General features: G+C 37.1%; 1 protein-coding gene across 7 annotated transcripts in view; it reads left to right on the top strand.

Moving 5' to 3' along the window:
• The window catches only part of NALCN (sodium leak channel, non-selective), a 363,332-nt gene that overhangs the window by 117,336 nt on the left and 223,147 nt on the right, over window positions 1-22,849 (top strand). For all 7 annotated transcript variants that reach the window (XM_031001413.3, XM_055359447.2, XM_055359450.2 and 4 more), the window contains exons 8-10: window positions 7,534-7,676; window positions 7,806-7,910; window positions 15,824-15,910. In XM_031001413.3, the coding sequence (XP_030857273.3) occupies window positions 7,534-7,676; window positions 7,806-7,910; window positions 15,824-15,910 (335 nt within the window). The remainder of the gene's footprint in view (window positions 1-7,533; window positions 7,677-7,805; window positions 7,911-15,823; window positions 15,911-22,849) is intronic.

Raw genomic sequence — 22,849 nt, 5'->3', positions numbered from 1 at the left:
GAAGAAAAACATTATAGTAAGTTACAGTCAATCTAACTACTGACCTTTGGCTAAAATTTTTCTTAATATGTGGCTAAAATCTGCATAACAGATGGTATATCTGAGTGAAGAGATTATTAGAGGGTGAGAGAAACTGAGAGTTCACCAAAAATAAAAACTAATAATTGCAATATAGATTTTGCCATCAAAAAGTGACCTCAAATGCAAGTTTGTAGCTGAATTGAAGAGGCGGCCACTTTGTTCTTAATCTAGTGGCTGCTGCTTAGGTTTCATTGTAGAGGCTACTGAGCTGTTTTGCAAGTTTGTATTATCTGTCTCATGATCCGGACAGAACCAGAGTCTACCAACGTGGATTAAGAATTAGTCTGTTTTCTTCTGTGTTTTTCTATGAATATACTGAATGTCTCATCTTGATTCAGAAGAAAAACCTGAAAGCTTACCCAAAAACAAACAAACAAACAAACCAAAAAAACCCTGTGTGTGGTTTGTCTTGGGACAGTTCAGAAGGCAGTCATTTAATTTCGTTTGGGAACATTTTGCACTATTTATTTCATTCAAAATATGTGAATTTATTTTCGATTTTAATTAATGTACTTTTGTAATGGCTCATTCTGCAAGCAGAGATAGCCTCCCTTCCCCCAAACTCTAAGATATGCATGTATACAGTCATCTTATTACATAGCAGGAATTTTAAAAAGAAATAAGCTTTTCTTTCCAGTGCCTAGTTGTTAAAACAGCAAAATGATAAAAATTTATGTAATGGTAATATTGAGCTGTCTACCGTGTGGCGAATACTTTATACAAATAAGCGACGTCTTAGGATCTAGGCTTTTAGCCTTCAAAAATCTTTAAAGAAGAATGATATGTCATTTTTAAGTCTTGTCTTTGACCTCAAGTGAAGAGATTCAATTCATTTCAAAAATACTTAATATAAATTATATGCTAGACCCTGTGCTAGGCACTGTAGGGCAAAAGCTGAAGAATCAGAGAGGCTGTCAAGTTAGAAAAGTGTTTCTCAATTGGCAATTTTTCCAACAAGGGCCACTGGTCAATGTCTACGAGTATTTTTGGTTGGGGGTTGCAGGGACTGTTGGAATTTAGTGGGTAGAAGTCAGGGATGTGGCTACACATCTTGCAATGCATAGGACAGACCTTCCCATTAAAGCATCATCCACCTGCAGATGTCACTAGTACCAAACTTACATTTTGTGTAGCTTCAGCAAGTTCTCTCTTAAACTATTCATCACTCCCTTTTTTCATTAGTTCTGCAGTTTAATAAGAATATTGCCCTATGGAGCAGTTCTAGCACTTTGGGAGGCCGAGGTGAGTGGATCACCTGAGGTCAGGAGTTCGAGGCCAGCCTGGCCAACATGACGAAACCCTGTCTCTACTAAAAATACAAAACTTAGCTGGGCGTGGTGGCATGTGCCTGTAGTCCCAGCTACTTGGGGAGGCTGAGGCAGGAGAATCACTTGAATCTGGAGGCAGAGGTTGCAGTGCGTTGAGATCAAGCCACTGCACTCCAGCCTGGGTGACAGAGCAAGACACTGTCTCAAAAAAAAAAAAAATAGCTGGAGATTAGGCAAGTTGTATATATGTAAACATAAAAAAACAAAAACAAATAAAAACCAATATAGCACAACCCACCCCATCTTGAACAAGTTGTACTTCTAATCATGCACATGTGAAAACATCAAGCTCTTATCTGACCACCATTCAGGATTGAATATTTAGTCATTGCAAATGTAGTTGAGCAAATAAGTATCTATTTGGAGTTTAGGATTAGGATCATACACTTCCACAGTTAAATCTACTGACTGACAGTAGACAGTTCATTGAGACACAGATACAGCATAGTCGTCCATGTGTAGTGGTTGAGTAACGTGTAAGTTTCTTTTCCCTTCCAACTGAAGGGGATGCTCAAACTGAGATTTAACCAGGACAAAGTCAATCAGCTTCTCTCTGAAAAGGGTGATGTCTGATCGGAGTCAGCTGGAGGATCAGAAAGAGTCATTTAGAAAAGTCTGAGGGAAACTGATGATTTTGAGTAACAAGAAAGTTGCCATTTTGTTCACCACAGATGAAAGTCTATTCCCAGACAGTAAATGAAGCTGGGTAATCAGGCCAATTTCATAAACAGTAGATCAGATTGGAAGAGTTAAAGGACCAGATAAGAAAACAAGCACCTGTAGCAGGATGACCCGAGTAAAACAAAGGATGATTCACGCAAAGGGGGTGCAAGGACTAATTCTGCAGGCTCCTATAGCTTGTTGTGCCTTGCAAGCCCAAGAGAGGTTCCCAAAGGGACTGAGGCCTGGCAGCATCCAGTGAATGGGCTCTTGCATACCTGGTAAGGAGCTGTCTCAGAAGATAGGGTGTTCCATATCCCTGGAGGGGTTAAAGTTCAAGAACATTGCTGAGGATCCAAACACTGGGAGAGAGAAAGAAATGGATGGTCATAAAATAAATCCTCTTTGTTCTTTTAAAAATTCTGAGTGTGGGAGTGAAGGTGATTATTCAGACCAAGCCCTTGGGTACTGACTCATTCTTATTCCACTGTCTCGGGCTTACATCTCCAATTCTAACTTCCCAAATTCTGTCATGGTAGGTCAGGTATTACCATTGTTAGAATAGTACTATAGGTATTTTGTGTTTGGAGAGAGGTTTAGTGGTAGGACCCCAGGTTTGTAGTGTGTTGCTAGTTATCATCACAATTTTATGACCCTCTCACTTGAGAGTGGAATGACAATGTGGTTATGTAACCTAAGACTAGAAGAAACAAATGGGAGTACTCCCAAAACACAAATATCTCACCTCTTTTTTCATGGGAAAAGAGTCAGCAGAAGAGGGCAAAGCGGTAAATAAAATCCTAAAGGTAATCAAAACAGATAGGAATATAATTTTGTTCAGAGCTATAAAAAATATCCTCTACTATTCTCAATACAGGCAGTGTGTAGAAAGTTTCAAGGCTAGTATTTATCTTCTAAACATAGACATGTGGTCTTCTTATTTAATCAATTCAAACCACCAGGGGAAGAGGTCAGAAAGAATGAATGAAATCAGGAGAACTGATTATCATGAGTATCATTGTTGTGATTGCATTTCTTGCACAGCTTTAATTTGTGCCTTGAGAGTTTGGGGTCTGAGAAAGTAGTGCTATTCCAAGAGCTCTCCAGGGATATTTTTAGAACAGGCCTTATTGTTCTCCAAAAAATTAACGCGTTATATTCCCAGGTGCTGTTGTAGCATCATTTTTCATTTAACAAAAATATGGTCATTTAGCCAGAAATTTTAGTTCTATAATCAAAATGGATTAAAAATATTCTGCAGCACATCTAGAAAAAATATTTTAAATGTATCAATGTTCTTCCTAGAAATTTTCCATGTTGGATCAAACAGTAGATGAAGGCTTTTCTGTGTGTATAGGATGGGTTTTTATGTTTATATGTGAGTGTGCAGGTGTTTTAAGAGAATTTTGAAAATCAGCAAAACAAAGTCAATTCACTACAAAATAGTTTCCAAATTATCTGTGCAGTATTAATATTGAGGAAGAATTAATCAAAAAGCAAATATTTGAGAAATGCTTTCCTATGTCTGTAGGCTACAAAATCATTGTTTAATTTATCAACAATCTTTGAGTGCTCCTCAGTGTCTGGTACAGAAATGAAAGATACAGTTTTAACTTTAGAGTGCTCACACCTACTGAGGGAAACAAACAAGGTAGAGAATTCAGTATGACGAGTGACATGAGACAGATGAATGGGGAGGCTCTCTGAGAGTACTAAGGGCCATTGCCTAGTGTAGCTGAGGGCACAGAGGAGCTGAGCTGGGCAGCCCAGGAGTCTGTCAAGAGGGCCAGAGGGAAGCAGTGCAGGGCCAGCAGCAAGAGCGGGACTGTGCAAAAGAAGTTTCAGTAGCTACAGTTTCTTTCTCAGGGTCCTCCACTTCCCAAAGAAAATGAAAGGAACATACATTTGATTTTTGTCAGTTTAAATATTGGTCGACCATTGGAAAATCATTTTTGAAAAGTGATTTCTTTTGCTATATTTGGCAAAGCCGGGAGTAGTAAAGTGGTGAGGAAGGACCATCTTAGTCCATTGCCTTTGCCTTTGTAACTGTTACTTCTTCACAGCCTTTCTACCCAGTGTAGTTCACATATGGGAAACATTTCTTTCCATAGTCAGCATCTTCCTGGGGAGTGTTTTGGTTATATTTTCACAAATGTCTCACCTCTTTGTATCAACAAACCCTTCTCTTTGAGCTGTACTGTGGGTTTCTGTTTCTTTCCTTTTTTCCTTTGTCCAATTAGAAAAAAAAAAAAAAAAATGGAGTAGAAGTTTCAAGGCTACTTGTTAAATGTGCTCTTTTTTACTTAACTCCAAATGACATCTTGCTTGCAGATGTAATTAAGAAAGATCTGGACAGGGAGAGGGAGGATAATTTTCAATGTTCCTCTCAAATTTAATCTTATAGTGACAAGCTCCATATTTTACATGAAAATGCTCAGTTAATACAGCTATTAAACTTTAATGGTAGATAATAGTGGATTTCTGTAGCCACTTTTTGGTTTCATTCAAAAACCTAGAGGAAAATAAGGGATATAAATTATAAATTGTTTAATGTTAAAAATATGTTTCATATTCAGTGCACATAAGCAAAGGAATACCTTTGCTTAGTGTTAGTACCCATGAATCATCAATAAAAACAGTTGCTTCTGTTTGCTGTTGACATTTTATGTATGTGTTGTTCCTCTCTGAACCTTTTTCTTAAAAGTCAACTTTTAAGAAACTTATAAGTTTACTGTGGAGAGCCTATAAACAGATGCATGAGGGGCGCCTGTTCATATGGATAAGATAGGGCTATAAATGCCCTTATCTTGCCAGGGCTCTTCTAGGCCTCTTTAGGGTTAAGGCATACTCCCTTCTGAGAATTTGTGTTGTAACCGGTTGTCTAGCTTCACGTCCTGTTTCTATGGATTGTTTGTAACCAGCTTTTGCTGCAACTATTACTGCTGATTAATACCTTGCTAATCATAGGTTATGGAAAGACTGTTTTCTGTTTTAAGGCTCTGTTAGAAATTGCTGATGCACACACTGTATTGTAAATTCTTATCTCTGTATACTGTACTTCTGCATACAGATGTTATGTTAAAGAATTACTTCATCCCCATGTGACCATCTCACTTCATAATCAAATGACTCTAAATCCCTCACTAAACTACCCCTACCCTCACTAAACTTAACAATAAATGCTGGTAAATCCAGTGCATTGGCAGCATCGCAGGACCAGAAGGCAGTGATCCCCCTGGACCCAGCTTTCACTAAAAAAAAAAAAAAAAAAAAGAAACAATAAACTTAGCCATCATAATCCCTCAGAAAAACATTAACTATATTTAAGGATAATAAGAGAAAATAATCTCTTTTTAACATACTTATTGATACATAATAATTGTACATATTTATGGGGTACCTGTGATATTTTGTTTTATGGATAAAATGTGTAATTATCAAATCAAGATATTTAGGATATCCATCACCTCAAGCATTTATCATTTCTATGTGTTGGGAACATTTCAAGGCCTCTCTGCTAGCTATTTTGAAATATACAATACATTGTTGTTAACTATAATCACCCTCGTCTGCCATGGAACATTACAACTTACTCCTTCTATCTAACTCTGTGTTTGTACCCATTAATAATTTCTTTTTAAAGCCCCAGTCTCCATCAAGAGAAATATAAATAGCATGGTAAAAAAAATTTTTTTGACCTGATGATATGGGTTCAATTTCTGGTTCTATCACTTTCCACCTTGGAGACCTTCATTAACCAGTGACCTTCACTTTTCTTTTCTGTAAGATGGTATTGATAATATCTGCCCTCATCCCCACTTAGCCATTGCCTAGCTAATAAGACAGAGATTTCCTTAGCATGTTGTGTTAGAGAGGCTAGAAACTCAACATGCTTTACAAATACCAGCTGTATGACAAGGAGTTACAGTACCAATGTACAAAATATGATTTTTAAAATGAAAGGCAGGACATTTATGAAGTTATATTCTATATAAAGTATATTAGCACATATTAATGCATAATAGGCGATAGGACTGCACTTTGCTTCTTTCTCTTAGCTTTTCTTTCCAGCCTCTTTTTCTCCCTTGTCATCAAGCCTGCGGCTGGACTTGCCTTCTGTGCTGCATGCCTTGGTGTTTGCTGTTGCTCTGATTCTGCTTTCTCATGCACAGGCTCAAAGAAACAGTGAGGCTGCCCCAACCTGTGCAACTCTCCTCTTTGTTTGGATACTTGGTCATATGCACATTCTAGTTTAAATTTCTGTGTAACTAAAACATGTATGAGTGGAGATTGGTTTTATATTCTGTAATAATAAAACTTATTTATAGAAGTAGAATTTATTAAGATACTAAATGTTTACCAGTTTTATGAATAACAACTTATATTTATTTTATAAACAACTTCAATGGTATATGTGTGTGTGTTTTCTCACAAAAGCATATTGAGCAATTATTTTCAATTTTATAGTCATAAATGATACCTGAAATATCTTAAGAACCTACCCTGTGATTTACAGGAATTAAGTCATTAAATCCTCACAACACTGTAAAGTCTGTGTTATTTCCCATTTTACAGATGGAGAAACTAACTACAGAAAGGCTATTAAAGAGGCAAGATATCATCACAGTTGGATGTGTGGGGCTTTATACCAGAATGACTGAGTTAATTCCAGTTCCCTTAATTATCATCTTTGCATCCTCGGACAAGTCACTTTATCTTTATATGCTTTAGTTTCCCTGTCTGTAAAACATCTTATAGTGTTGTTAGGATTAAACACATCTTTTCCCTACATGGCATTTTAGGTTCTCTTAACCAATGTTAAAAAATCTGTCCACATATTTTTAACTTTCCTTTCTTTCCATTACTAGAAGTACTTTCTATGAGGTAATTCTCCCAGAAAATACAAAGTCCTATTTGGTAATTCACTGCCTTACATTCTGGTGTTTGGTAACACCATGGAATCCAAAGACAAGCTCCATCATATTAATTGTGGAGCCTGAGATACTTTACTCTCCCTGTGAGAAAGTGATTTCAAATGAAACTCAGTTCTCCCATTTATTTCATTTTGGTTAAAACTATAGCAGGTGCTTTTCAGCTTATTGAATGTGTTAGGCTCCAAGTGGCAAGCTTAAATGGTACATATCCTTTTTTAATTATACATATATATACTTGGTTTGACTGTTTATTTCCTTTTCCACATTATTAGTTGCATTTAACAGCTAAAGTTATAATATCAAATTATTTTATTGTTAGATGTTGAAATTACCCTGGCTTGAAGTCAGAAACAATTTTATTAAAATTTTAAGAGAACAGTAAAATGTGTTGCATGTGATTCTAATCAATTTTTGAAGCACTTTTGTCATTGAGAAAATGAGTATGGATAAATATTGATTGTTTTTCTGGAAAATGCTTTCTTATTTCAAAAGTCAACTGTGACTCAGTCTGTCCTCCTCTGTCATGACAGGAACCAGTATATTCACCGTCTATGAGGCCGCCTCGCAGGAAGGCTGGGTGTTCCTCATGTACAGAGCAATTGACAGCTTTCCCCGTTGGCGTTCCTACTTCTATTTCATCACTCTCATTTTCTTCCTCGCCTGGCTTGTGAAGGTACTGCGAAGAATTGTACTAAGAAAGTCTATGTTCTGTGATAGTTCTGCAGATCTTTTGTTTGGTTTTGGTTGCCCTCTGCTTTGTCATTCTTAGACTTTGGTAAATGTGGTTTGTGATTTTTTTCAGAATGTGTTTATTGCTGTTATCATTGAAACATTTGCAGAAATCAGAGTACAATTTCAACAAATGTGGGGATCAAGAAGCAGCACTACCTCAACAGCCACCACCCAGGTACGGTATCAGCAAGAGGATGTTATAACCCATTCGAGCATGCACATGTCTCACCCTCACCATCAGTGGACCTTGGGGAAGCTCTTGCATGATGGGCTTCTATAGTCTGACTCAGGAAGCTGTTTAAAAATACAGGTGCCGGTCAGGCACAGTGGCTCATGCTTGTAATTCCAGCACTTTGGGAGGCTGAGGGAGAGGGATTGCTTGAGCCCAGGAGTTTGAGACCAGCCTAGGTAATGTAGCAAGACCCCGTCTCTACAAAAAATTTTTAAAAAATTAGCCAAGAGTAGTGGCATGAGCTTGTAGTCCCAGCTACTCAGGAGGCTGAGATGGGAGGATCACTTGAGCTCAGGAGGTCAAAGGTACAGTGAGCTGCAATCACAACACTGCACCCCAGCCTGGGTAACAGAGCAAGATCCTATCCCCCAAAAAACATAAAAGAAAATAAAATAAAACAGGTTCAAAGGCCCAAACCCAGAACAATCAAATCAGAGCTTCCAGGCAGTGAGGCAATGACACCTATATTTTGTAACAGCTCCGTGGGTGGTTTTGATACAAAACCAAGATCGTCAACCACATTTATTACATACCTTTGATTCTGACATCACAAATCCTCAAATGGCTTGCGGATAAAATGCAACCACTATGGAATTTCTTACTTTTATGGGTATTTATTCATGTACTTGCAAGCCTATGTAATTTCTATGTGTAGGATTAGAATTTTGTAATGGAAAATATATTTCATTCAGAACAAACCACAGTACAATAAATTATGAAAAAGATCCCTCAACCCCAAATGCATGTTTGTGATTTTTTAAAGAATCCCTATATATTCAGAAGGATTCCCATAAGTTCCATAGCAATATTGTTTCCATAAAACTATAAGGCTCCTGAGAATTTGAAGGTGGGCTACAGATTTGCTAAAAGCAGCAGAGCAGTTATTACAAAAGAGGGCAATTCAGATCCAATGCCTTTGTTTTTATTTTTGGTTTTGTTTCATGTGTATGTTTTTGTGGTGTTAAAAAAAGGAAGGGCAGGTTTGTATATCTTCTTCTAGCGTGAATCTTTATAAAAGAGAGAGAAAATATAAATTCCAGAATCAGGAATAAAATGATATAATGCCTTGTAATTATTATAATATTAAATTCTAAAGGATATTTAACAACTTTGTAAACACTTACAAATACTGTTAAGACAAAGGTATCTATCAAGGAGCCGAGGTGTACAAATTTTACTTTTGAAAACCCTCAAGTTGAGCTTTTAATAATTATATGTTAAAATGCAATTAAACACACTAATTTGGGAAAAGCCTGGTGGTGTTGAGGCATCTTTATGATGCTGTAAAAGTCTGGATTGTCCAGTCAATTCATTATAGATGAAATAGTGTCAGTCTCATTCAGTTTTGACAAACAACTGTTCAAACTTCCGTGAAAGGTTTTTTGAATATGCTGTCCAGGTTATATCAGAAATGCCATGTAGAAAAGCCTTGAAGAAATCAACCATAGCAAGTTCTCATCTCCTCTCTCCTCTCTTTTTACAAACTATGAGAGATAAGAAAGTTCCTGGTCCGTTCCGAGGTGGCAGCCTCTAGAAGGACATGTTTTCAGTTATGACTTTGAGACCTAAATGTAATATGGAACTATGATCTCAGCCCTTAACTCACATGCAGTGTTCCTGGAGATGACCTAAGATTCCTTTAAAACCATAGTATGTTTATGGAGTAACTCTCACGTATAAAATCACAGCTGGAAAAAATAGTGTTTGGAAGCACCACCAAGTCAGCAAATGGTTCTAATAGAAAGGGAAATGTGAAGAGACTTGGAACAAAGTTGTACAGAATCATTTTGATGCAAAATTGTACTTAATCAAGAGGAATACGTTGGTAATTCAGAGGTAATGCGTCTAGATATTCAGCAGTGGTAATCATACAGAGAACTGTGAAAAACCTTCATTAAGAAAAATGCTATAGCTGAGGACCTGGTTGCTAAGCAACCAAAGCTCCTGCTGTCAGCCTCTGGGTGAAACTCCACTCAGGCAGCCTAGCAACGGGCTTCAGGCCCCGCCCACCCTGGCTAGCCACTTGTGAGTGGGCCCTCTGATGCTGTTATGTGTAGAGAAGGGAGAGACATAATTTGCCATGATGCTATTATGTTTGTAAAATATGACCAAATTCTGTGAACAGGGACTTCTCATTCAGTGGTTTAAAACACTAAATCACAAGTTACTAATTTGAAGGAAATAAAATAAAGATGATTATTGTAACGCACACAGCTTTTCAAACATGGAAGTACATTCTTGCCTTTCTCTAGCATATGGAAAATTTGCAGTTGTTAAATATAGGCTATTCTCATCAAAGGACTAAAGGGTCCTGGGCTTGTTGGACTTGTTGATGTATAAGTCTGCAGACTTCCCATAACAGCCATGTGTATAGAAAATATGTATATATATATATGTATATATATGCACATTTTCAGAACAAAGAAGGGGCTTTCTGTTATATTAGGCAGCTCACTAGGAACTGGCTCTGACAGGGACCATTTCAAGGGAGGCGAAAGGAAATCTGTGATGAGAACTGTTTCTTTAAAATAACGAAGCAATGTTTTTCAATTGAATGGTCGCCACCGAATGCCTCCAAGACACAGCATAGGAACAAATTACAGAGACATTAATGCCAAGGGTCTTTAGGAGACCATAATATAACATGTAACTGGAAAACAGAAGGAAAATGATGTAGAAAATTTCAAATTACTAAATATTGACTCTGCCTGGCCTCTGAGAGCCTTGTGATTTCATACCTGCCTGATTCTTAGACATGGGTAACTATTGCCTTGTGCTCAGTTGTGGATTGGGTTGAAGGATAAGTGATTCATACACCCATGATATAATACCCTGCTGTGTTAATCCACTGTAGGGTTACCCAGGCCACAACTTTTTAGTGATGTCCCATCACTGGATGTTGGGATGTGCAGGTGAGCTGAAAGACGAAGCCCTGAGTACCGTATCTCACTAACCCAGACCTTTACTCCCATTATCTAGATGCTTTACTTCAGATACCTGTTACGAGCCCCATGGTCCTCTGATCTAGACTAGCTCATGATGGAGATGAGCTTATCCCAACTTTGCCTTGAGTAGAACTCAAAGAACTGCTAAATTTTAGAGCCGCACAAGGCTACTTTTCTGTTAAAATGGTAAGAGACAGAAAGCAGGCTTCTGACAGTCAATACATATCTAACTTTTATAAATGAATCATAATCCAATAGGATCACATTGAAGGTTTGGTAAATAATTAAATATTCTGATTGTACAAAGACAGCAATCATTTCTGGGTCTGTTATTATCTCTGATTGAGCACTCTTGCTGACATGTATTTTCTGAATTAATATCCCCTAATTAAGAGAGAAGACTGATAAAGGTAGAACTGGTGTGGGAAGAATGGGCACTTTTGAGTTTTTCTCCTTTGGGTTTCCATCAACATTCTTAGAATATGGGTTATACAATGCCTAAAGCAACTTGTGCATAAATGTTCAGTGCTGGGTTAAAAAGTAGAGAAAAAATGGATGAAAAGACACATGATCCAAAATGGAAAGAATTTCTCCTCCAAAGAGAAAGCTACGTATAACTTAATGCTCAAAGAAAATACTTTAGCAAAAATGTGTTTACTGTGTACCAAGACCATTTATTTCCTCATGAATATACATCATTAAAATATGTGAGAAAACAATTCAATTAATGCATTTCAGGGAAGGGTGCTTCTAGCATGGTGTAACAATGAGTGCCTTCTAATAAGAAACCATAATAATAGAATAGTACAATCATCATAGGAAGCCATAAATGAGAATTAAATTTTGTGAGGTTGCATCACTGAATATATTATTTCGTAATGAAATCAAGCCAGGTATCCACTTTCATTATTTTCTGTCATAGTGACTATTAGCTATTTTTTGAAAAACCATAAATTTTCAAAGAATCCAAAGAGCATGCAAATTGCAAAGTAAATTTTAGATTTTCTCTGCATTACTGTGTATGTGGATGTGTGTGTGCCTGTCTTGAGTTTGGAATTCTAATTCAGCAGCTAGTGATTCTCCATTACCAAGATTCTTTCTCTTACCACTATCCATTAGATAACCTGTTATTCGTGTTGTTGTTGATGATGATGATATTATGCCTATAATGGAACAATCCCATAAGCATTTTTAGCTACTTTACAAACCAACTGACCAGTTATAAAACTCTAGCAGTTGCAAATGGACAGGCCTGAGAGAATTCTCAAAGTTGAAATCTCCGTGCGCTTCCAAATGATTGTGCTAAGAGGAGAGTGCCATGGAAATTCATTTGTGTTATTGGTGATATTCTACTAATTCAGAACATCTTCTTACAATCACTCCCATATATTGAGATCTGCACTAGTCTAATGGCTTTACAAACTGTCTTATTTAATTTTCACAATAATACTGTGAAGTGGGCACTATTAATGTCTCCACTTTGCATGTAAAAAATGACAATGATTGGAAAGTTAATTATCTAACCCAATGTTATATAACTGGCTAGTGGTAAAACTGGGACTCAAAACCAGGTTGCTCAGCTGCAAGAGCCTTTTTATTCAGCATGAGATGCTACCTCCTTTCAATTTAGCCATTACAAGCCCTGCTGTCAACATGCTGTCTTTGTTCTGGCCCCATGTTAACTTTTCTTTTCTTAAAAAAGACAGTATTTATTGCTGGCTGAAAGGGACATTCGCATACATTGTTGCCAAGAGTATGAATTAAAACATCTTTTCCAGAAAACCGTTTGGCAATATGTATCCAAAAGTAAAACATACATACTATCTGACCAAGAAAGTCCGCTTTTAGAAATGTATCCTAAGAAAAATTGGGGGCAGTAGCCAAGGGCATATGTTTGAGGATGTTTATGAGGCATTATGGCAATTTTTAAAAAATGGAAACAATCTTAATCTCTAACAATAAGTTATCGATTATAAATTATGAAATTGGAATAAATGCAAACCATTAAAATAAGCATTGAACTTTATTGATGTGAAGATATGCTGATGACATATTAGTACAAAAAAAGATCCTATGTTTGTCTGTGGGATGCAGGTGTGTGTGTGTGTGTGTGTGTGTATAATACCTGGAATGTTAACTGTAAAATGTTAGTGGTGGTGTCTCTGGGGAATGGGTTTAAGCTGTTTCTTTTGCAACTCATCCTCATTTTCTAAGCCTTTAATAGTAAAATATTTAATTATAGAATGAGAAAGGAAAATTACATCAGTAAAATAAAAAAAATTTAATGGACATTCTAGCAGAAACCACGTGTACTAGTTAAGTTACATTCAGTTGCAAGGGACAAAAAAGCCCAAAATAAGTTGCTTAGGTGAGGTATGCGATGAGGAATCCCGTTCTCTCTCATATAAAGTTGGAGGTGCTCATTCAGCGTGGTATGGTTGTCTGTGTTGCCACGGATCCAGACACCTTCCTTCCTGTTCCACTTTGCACAGCCCCCATTACCACAGTCACCTTGTAGACTAGCATGGCTGCTGTAGCTCAAACCCTCACATCCATATCCCAGAGAGCAGGAAGAAGAAGGAAATACAGGAAAAGAGGGTTTCTGCTTGCATCCTATAGTCCTGTATGTAGTTACATGGTCAAGCTCAGCTTCACAAAAGGGCAAGAACTGGCCTTTTTTCTTGGTAGCCTAGTGGCCCCATACAGATTCTCTTTGTAAAACAGGGAAAAGAGATACAAAGGAAAGACTGGCAGTCCCTGCCACGCTCCCCGCAAGGATTTGAGTCTCTGAGGATTCTTGGCTTCTGCTAGCTAGCCCAGCTTCTGTCTCAAAGATCTACTGTAATATTAACCAATCTAAATGTTGTATAATTCAGGGGATTAAAGAGAAATTGAACATTTTTGCATTTCCTTTACTTATTTCATACAAATAAGTGACCTTGGGAGAACACTTTTACTGAAAATTAAATTGATTCTTTTGATTTTGGTCTATTGAAAAAAAATAATTTAAGAGAGAAAATTAGTCTGCTACTGATCAAAGTCAATATATGCCCCAGGGATCCTTTATGCCACAATTAAAGAGTATAGGATGTATCAACACAGGGTTTTTATTAATAACTGGTGACTGGCAATGCTGGTTTTGTCTTTTGTCCTTAAAATGAGGCTTCCAGAATTTTGACAGAAACTTTACAAGGTCCTATAACAGGTTTGCATCTCCACTGATGTCTATATTCTCAGAATGAGCTATTCAGGAAGAATATGCTTGATTCACCCCAAAAAGAGTTTTTGCAGTTTATTCTAAAGAAAATCAGAATCCTGTAAATGGACAGCTGAGATGAGCAATTTGCAGTTGGCATCTTTGTCAAAGGAGCTTTATGTAAATGTGCACCTTAATTTTGTCATTTAAAAATACATATAGGAGGCAGAAGTTGGGGGATTGCCTGAGCTCAGGAGTTTGAAACCACCCTGAACAACAAGCTGAAACCCTCTGTCTAGTAAAAAAAAAAAAATACAAAAATTAGTTGAGCATTGTGGCGGGTGCCTGTAGTCCCAGCTACTCGGGAGGCTGAGACAGGAAAATTGCTTGAACCCGGGAGGTGGAGGTTGCAGTGAGTGAAGATCACGCCCCTACACTCCAGCCTGGGCGACAGAGCAGAACTCTATCTCCCCCAAAAAATAAATAAATAATAAAAATACATATAGGGACTGTGATTTTTGGCAACTGTCTCTCACCACCTCACTCATTTTATAGAAGGCAAGTTTATTTTCCACAAAGGATCTACCACCACTACTACCAGGGATTTGAAACTCTAATTACAAATCCTAGGTAATGGGATCTTTGCATCATCTCATTCATATTTCCATTAGCAGTTACCCCTTCGAATACAGGGTCAGACTAACAGGAGGACATAAATAAGGGTGACAAAGGAAATATTTATTTCTGTAAAACAGCGACCTCAGGCAGGAATAAAACAGTGAGCACTTGTAGTTAGTATCATTATTTAGAAAAACAAAAATGTTTAATTTTGCCCTATTCCTACCATACACACATACACACACACTCGCTCCTAAGAACTAGAAAGAAAAATATGTTAGTGGGAAAATACGTGAAAGTGGGAAATGTCTTCCAGCTGGGTGTAATATTGACACATAGGTAATATGTGATGATACCTAGGAGATAATAGGTACCTAGGAGATAATAACCTAGGTATCTAATTCAATGGATTTCAGATTTAGTGGGCCTGTAGCATCTTGAATTTCATCACTTAGGTCTTTAATCCGAAAGAAACTACTTGTTCCCTTCATAATACGTACATAAAATTTCTGTTGAGGAGATTAATTGCTGCCTAGTTAAAATAATTACACACAGTGTATTAAGCAATGTGGCAATCTTCTACCATTAAAATAACACCAGTTCTTTCCCTATGCCACATGCACACTTCTTATGTTATTGATCCTGAGAATATTTTTATTAGGTCAGTGAGAACTGTCCACTAAATAAAAATAAAAATTTGCTACCTATAGTAAAAACACACCAGACACAATCCTTTTAAATTCTGATTTTCATTTTCTCCCAGATCTAATAGATATTTATCAATATAATGGGGATAAAATACTAAAGTATTTCTCTTGTGGAAAAGAATATTTGAACAATTATATGCAAAGCATATGCAAGACAGAAAGTGCCTGACATAGCAAGTAGTCAATAAACTCAAGTTATTATCATTGTTCTTTTTTCATTCACTTAGGCTTTCAATGTTAAAGAACTATAATTGAAATGACTTCATTCCAAATATAAATCCATAAGAAGACAAATTTTTGATAACATAAAAATATACAAAGCTGGAGACAGAGAGTTCTCAATGTTCCATATTAAATGTCTCTGACTCATCTCCCTTCTTTGTCTTGAAGATGTTTCATGAAGATGCTGCTGGAGGTTGGCAGCTGGTAGCTGTGGATGTCAACAAGCCCCAGGGACGCGCCCCAGCCTGCCTCCAGGTGCAGTACAATGACATTTTTAAAAATCGCCCAGCAAAGGTCTTTGAATTTTATTTCATCCAAGAAAATCCACAGCTCTTTAAGCTCTAGATTTGTCCAAATTTAAGATCCTGAAGTTAGAGATGGTACTTCACTCCTTCCTCTATTCCCAGAACCTAACTTTTTTTTTTTTTAAGATACACGGTAGGGATTTGATAAGTTTCTGATGGCTGCACGCATGTAAGAGCATTTCAGTGGTATTGGATCAATGAAGAATTTTGTTGACATGTGAAATCTTATAAAAATATTCTTTACCAAAGGACTGAGTTATTTGGCGGTGGGCAAATTCATTCAGTTTCATACCTCCCCGAGTAACTGGGAAAAATATGTTAATACATAGTCTCTCTGTTTTTCTGCATTTGGAAGCTTTCAGAGGAACATAATGTAGTGGTGTTTCTTTAGCAAAGTGCACTGATAGCAAACATAAGGATTGCAGGTGGGGCCTGAGAGTCCTCATGAGATAGATTCTCACAGTGATTAGAAGATGGAGCCTCACGTCCCTGCCTGTGAACTTTCTGGAAAAACCATCTTCTCCAAGCTGCCATTGACAACAATATGGATAACAATAATTACAATAAGGCCCAATAAACTCCTTTATCTCTTCTTCAGGGGTCCATACTGACATCTTCTCTTCCTTGGTTTCCCCTCCTTGCCCCCTAAATATCAGTAACTCATTCAAAATAATGTCACCTTACCGAGAGCAGCACCCCTAACTTTCCATAATATTTTCACTTTCATTTTCCCTCCAAGCAGCCCACTCATAGGATCGGAGAATTGATTCTTCCACCTGGAGAATTTTATTTTCTTTAGCCTTTTTGGTTTTCAGTGACAAATCCTCTTCTCGCAAGGGGTGGTTTCCATAGTTCTTTATATCCTGCCCTCATAATTTGGAGAAGTGTTCACATCTGCCGTGGGATGAGACTGTATGTCTTTTCTTTCTTTTGGGTCTTTCTCCAGATAGGGACTTCTTATGCAACTCAAGGATGGGTACATGAAAAATAAAATTGTACTCTGAGCCATTACTGTGGGCTATGTTTATATGGCCATTTTACCATAGAGTTATTTACTTCTTTTTGTTTCTATTTGTATTGAGGTGTGATTAACAAATAAAATTGTAAATACTTAAGGTATACAATGTGATGATTTGATATATGTACACAGTGTAAAACGATTGTTGCAACCAAGCTAATTAACACACCCATCACCGCATATATTCAGTAGTTACCTCTGTGTGTGTGGGGTGGGGGGTAACACTTAAGATCTAATCTCCTAGCAAATCTCATGTATACAATACAGTATTATTAGCCATTAATGAATCACTTTGTTTATTAGATCCTGAGAACTTGGCCATCTTTTGACTGATAACTAATATCTCCCCATTTCCACCCCCTGTCCCCAGCCCCTGGTAACCACCATCCTACTCTCTGCTTCAATTTGACTTTTTGAGATTCCATATATAAGTGAGATTATGTGGTATTTGTCTTTCTGTGTCTAGTTCATTTCACTTAGCATAATGTCCTTCAGGCTTATCCATATAGTTGTCAATGGCAGGATTTTTTTCTTTATTATGGCTGAGTAATATTTCATTGTATGTCTATACCACAATTTTTTTATCCATTCATCCATCAGTAGACACTTAGGTTGTTCCCTGTCTTGACCATTGTGAATAACGCTGCAGTAAACACGGGGCTGCAGGTGTCTCTTTGAGATACTGATTTCATTTCCTTTGGGCGTATATCCAGAAGTGGGATTGTGGGATCATATGGTAGTTCTATTTTTAGTTTTTTGAGAAACTTCCATACTGTGTTTCACAATGGCTCTACCAATTTATATCCCCACCAACAGTGTAAAAGGGTTATCTTTTCTTTATGCCTTTGCCAATAGTTATCTTTTGTCTTTTTGATGGTGACCATTGTAACAGATATGAGGTGATACCTCGTTGTGGTTTAAATTTGTATTTCCCTGATAATTAGGGATCGTATGCACTTTTTCATATACCTATTGGCCATTCATATGTCCTCTTTGGAAAAAGATCTACTCAGAATTTGCTCATTTATAGTCAGATTATTTGCATTTTGTGTTTTTGTTTTTTAATTTGGGGGCTTTTTGTTATTGAGTTGTATGAGTTCTTTGCATCTTTTGGATATTATCTCCTTTTCAGAAATATGGTGTTCCAATTTTCTCCTGTTCCATAGACTGCCTTTTCATTTTGTTTATTGTTAGTTATTTATTTCTGTCAGTTTAAAAAAATGGAGGGCAATAAGTAGAAAAGCTTACGATGAATATTGGTAAGTATTATTTTGTGGTCCTCCTTCTGTCCTATATTTGATGTTGACTATGCTGCTAATATAAAACTACTACAGCTACCTTTACTCCTACTATCACTACTAATAGTAATAACAATAATGACAGTGATTATAGTACTAGCTTCTTACCTAAAAAGCACTTTTATTGACATTATTTTTTAATCCATCAACTGATATTTACTGAGTACCAACTATGTGCTAGACACTAAGATAGTCTTGAAAGAAACACGCACAGTCTCCACACTCATAGAGCTTATAGTATGCTTGAGAGTGGGAGGGAAAAAGGCAGCATTGAGCTAGCAATCACAAGAGTGACATGGGTTTTGAAAGAAGTAATGCAAGATGCAATGAGAATATATAAATTGGGGTCCTCTTTGAGAGGTCAGGGAAGGTTTTAGTGCATAATCTTAAAATCAAAACCTTGAGTAATTCCAGCATTTTGGGAGGCTGAGGCAGGCAGATCACCTGAGGTCATGAGTTTGAGACCAGCCTGGCCAACATGGTGAAACCCCATCTCTACTAAAAATCCAAATATTAACCAGGTGTTGCGGTGCACGCCTGTAATCCCAGCTACTTGGGAGGCTAAGGCACAAGAATCACTTGAACCCGGGAGGTGGAGGTTGCAGTGAGCTGAGATTGTGCCACTGCAATGTAGCCTGGGCAACAGAGTGAGACTCTGTCTCAAAAAAAACAAAAAACAAAAAAACAAAAAAAAACAGAGAGAGAGAATGAGGAAAAGAATGACTAACGATGAGGTTTACTACAACCCTGTGATGTAGAAAGACCTACATGCCTGGTCAGCCATTTATAGGAGAAAGTGCTGATTCAGAGGACATAGGGATGTCTCCTGAAGTTACATTCAACCAGAGGGAGAACCCAGGACTAATGGCTGGGTCTTATGGCTCCTAGCCCCATGCTTTATCCAGCTGAAAAAAATATTCAAGTAATCATAAGTTTGTGATAGAGAAATAAACTATCAGGGCTACTCTGAGTGCCAAATCAGAGTTGTATGGTATCCAGAGCTTTAAAATCTATTAAATCCTTGTTAATAGATGCCTCAAGGTGGCCATCTGAAATTAGGAGGCAACTCAGCCTCCTTATCACAAAGATTTGAGAATAACAAGGGATTAATGACAGGGTGAAGTGTGATGACAAAATCGAGCAGGGAGTTAGTAAAATAAAGATTGGAATGGTGTGGGGATAGATGTTGGGCTTGAAGCGTATAGATGTGGCATCTCAGAGACCCCTATATGAGATATGTGTTATGAATATAGCAGCATGCTTGTGACATCTTATGAATGTGACTCATATGCTTAGCAACTGGGGGGAAGGGGTCAGGTAATTCAGTGTGACACAAGTTTCATTCCACTCAACTTCATGTGTTTGGCCCTGAATAAAGCTTTCCAGAGGCAGCAATGAAGAGTGCATGGAAGAAAAGTGGGATGGCCAAGAAGTTATCTGTTTGTACCGGGCAGGAGCTGTGATTAGAGAGAGAATACATTTCTATGTCTCAGCAAGAAAATAATTAATTAATTAAAAGAAAAGAATTAAGTAAAAATATATTGAAGATAAAATGGTCCTGAAATACCTGATGGCTTTTACTAATGATTAATGCCATCTAAAACTGGGTAACAGGAAAACTTTCATCTCAGTCTTCCACTCCCTGGCTTGGACTACCATGGTATCTTACCCTCAAGGCTGAACAGGAGCATATACCACTTCTTTTTATTTTTAAAACAAGCAAAATGTGAACATGTTCTCATAAAAAATTAATATGGAAATAAAATTAAAAGGAAGAGTTTACTTGAAATCTTCTTTCAATGTATCCTTCCTCATTCTTCTTCCAATAGGTAACTTGGAGGTTAATGTTGAGTCGATTCTTCTCAGACTCCTGCATTTATGCATTTTATCTCACATGAAAAAGCATTTCTGCCTCCAGGAAGCACTGACATTTTCACAGAATGTTTCCTCTTCCTACATCACTTCCTTCTCACTCATCCTTCAGAACTCAGCTCAAACATCACTTTCTTATCCTCAAAAAATAAGCCAGGTACCTCTGTTACATGTTTTCATATCATCCTACACTTTTCTTTTATGTCTGTCATAATTTTAATAAAATAAATTAAGGATATAATTAGTTGTTTGATGTCTGCTTCTCCACCCAGGGGAAATTCCATTACTTTAGAGACCATACCAGTCATGGTCACTACTGCAACTGTGCTTTAGACATGAGAGATGATCAATTATGTTTATTAACTGAGAACAGTCCAGTGAAAGAAGGAGCCAGTACCTTCTTGGCTCATGAAAGTACTTATTTGACCTTTCGCTCAGAAGCTGCTCTGTTTATCCTCCTGGTCTTGTCTCTAAGAACTAGAAATTGAATAGACTGTGGCAATAACACCCTTTTCCATACAAAACACTTATTTCTATATGCATGTCATTGGAGTCTAAAGCAAGCAGTACACTTGGAGTTTGCTTCCAGTGCCTCGCAGAGGTTGTAGGACTTTGGATATCTCTGGATAGTTTTGCCAGGATGTCTCCTCTAATATGTGGTGGCAGAGCCTTGGCAGGACATAACCCTGACTTCTGTTATGTTTCACCTCTTTCAGAACTCTTTTCATCTTGTAAGCATCTAAGATAAATTTGTCTTATGTTTAGAAATATAGTATTAGGAATAGCACCATTGAAAAGAACCCAAACTCATTCTTTTTTTTTTTTTTTGAGACAGAGTCTCACTCTCCTGCCCAGGCTGGAATCCAGTGGCACAATCTTGGCTCATTGCAACCTCTGCCTCCCAGGTTCAAGTGATTCTCCTGCCTCAGCCTCCAGAGTAGCTGGGACTACAGGCATGCACCACCACGCCTGGCTAATTTTTGTATTTTTAGTAGAAACCGGGTTTCACCATATTGGTCAGGCTGGTCTTGAACTCCTGACCTCATGATCCGCCCACCTCGGCCTCCCAAAGTGCTGGGATTACAGGTGTGAGCCACTGCACCCAGCTGAACCCAAACTAATTGTATGTTAACGAGAAGACAGAGTTTATTGGAATGAAACATTTGAACGGCTGTACTTAAATGGAATTTGTAATTTTGAAACTGTTGAAATAAATGAGAAAAAATGAGGTATCAATAATATCCGAGAGACAGCAAATGATGTTTGAGTTCCCATTTAACTACTGGGAACTGTTGATTTTGTTCAAAGTGGGACTTTGTTTTTAAATTTGACCCAAAGTTTAAAAAACAGAGTATTTTATATAAAAACCCACACGTCCTACCCATCTTGTAAAAGAGAATGATCTGGCAATAAAGAGCTCTCATTTCCACCTGGCTAGAGTTGGCCAGAGCTGGGTGGTGGCTGCCACATGAGCAGAGGCAGAGAGGCTTTATTGTGCCTCAGTTTCCCAACTCTCCATATTGTCTCCACAGCACTGGAGGTGAGTGTTTTACCTACCCAAGAATTCGTACATTTATTTTTCTAAGAGTAGAGGAAGATTTCTCTTTGTCCATGACTCTATCGTGTGGAAATCAATAAACAAGTAATAAATTCATAAATATATAAATGTATAAAGATACACAAATGCATGGATGAATGAATAAAGAATAAATACAAGGCATTTTAAAAGCACCCTGTGATTACAGAAAACAATGAGAAATGAACCTAGTATTTTAAGAAAAAAGTTATTCCGATGTGTTAAATATGTAACCCTAAGCCTAGTTTTCTCATTATGTTACTTGCTAGGTCTCAGGAGGCACTTGGTTGGGTGACTCATGGAATAAATGAAAATAATGTAACTTTAGATCACAAAGATTATATAATAACAAGTAGTCCACACATTTCAGTGATTCCAAAATAGTATTTTCATATATTTTATGTTTTTAACATTTTAAAATGTTAAAATCATAACTCAGCATAATTGGAAGCTGGCTCAAATTCTCTTATAAATGAAATGTACTAAAAAATCAAAACTTTCTTCATTGGTATTATGTATTATACTTTTCACCATATTTTCTACTCTGTATCCTCATCCAGTTACTATAAGTAATTAGGTAATTTAATAAAACAAGATTGATTAAGGTGGCTTAATTTTCCTCACCATTATTAAATTAAATACATGAAGTAACCGATGCTTCTGTGATGCTGAGTTTTTTGCGAGTAATAATTTATTCTCTCTTTCTCCCTCTCTCTATGTGTGTGTATATATACACAAACATATATATACACACGTTTTTATATATACATATATAAGTGCGTATGTGTGTCTATGTATATGTGTATATACATATACATAGAAACATTGCTGGCATAAAACTATTAGGATTTGATATATTTCAATGGGCAGTGATTCTGATCACACATTAGCAACTAATTTTAAATTGTTTTCCTACATTCCCACATGTGCACATACATATTTTACCTTATATCAAATATTTCCATTATTATGGTGTTTGTTTCCTCTTTTCAAATATTGCTTATGGAGATAGTCAAATGAATCAGGGCACATAAAAGATCTTCTTACTCTTCTACAGAAAAAATAGGCTCTATTGAGCCATTCGTGGAGGAAAATATAGGCATCTTTTGTCTGCAGTTTGAAACC

Source organism: Gorilla gorilla, chromosome 14 (genome assembly GCF_029281585.2).
Source record: "Gorilla gorilla gorilla isolate KB3781 chromosome 14, NHGRI_mGorGor1-v2.1_pri, whole genome shotgun sequence".
NCBI classification, from domain to species: Eukaryota; Metazoa; Chordata; class Mammalia; order Primates; family Hominidae; genus Gorilla; species Gorilla gorilla.
This window is presented reverse-complemented; position numbering and strand designations above follow the sequence as displayed.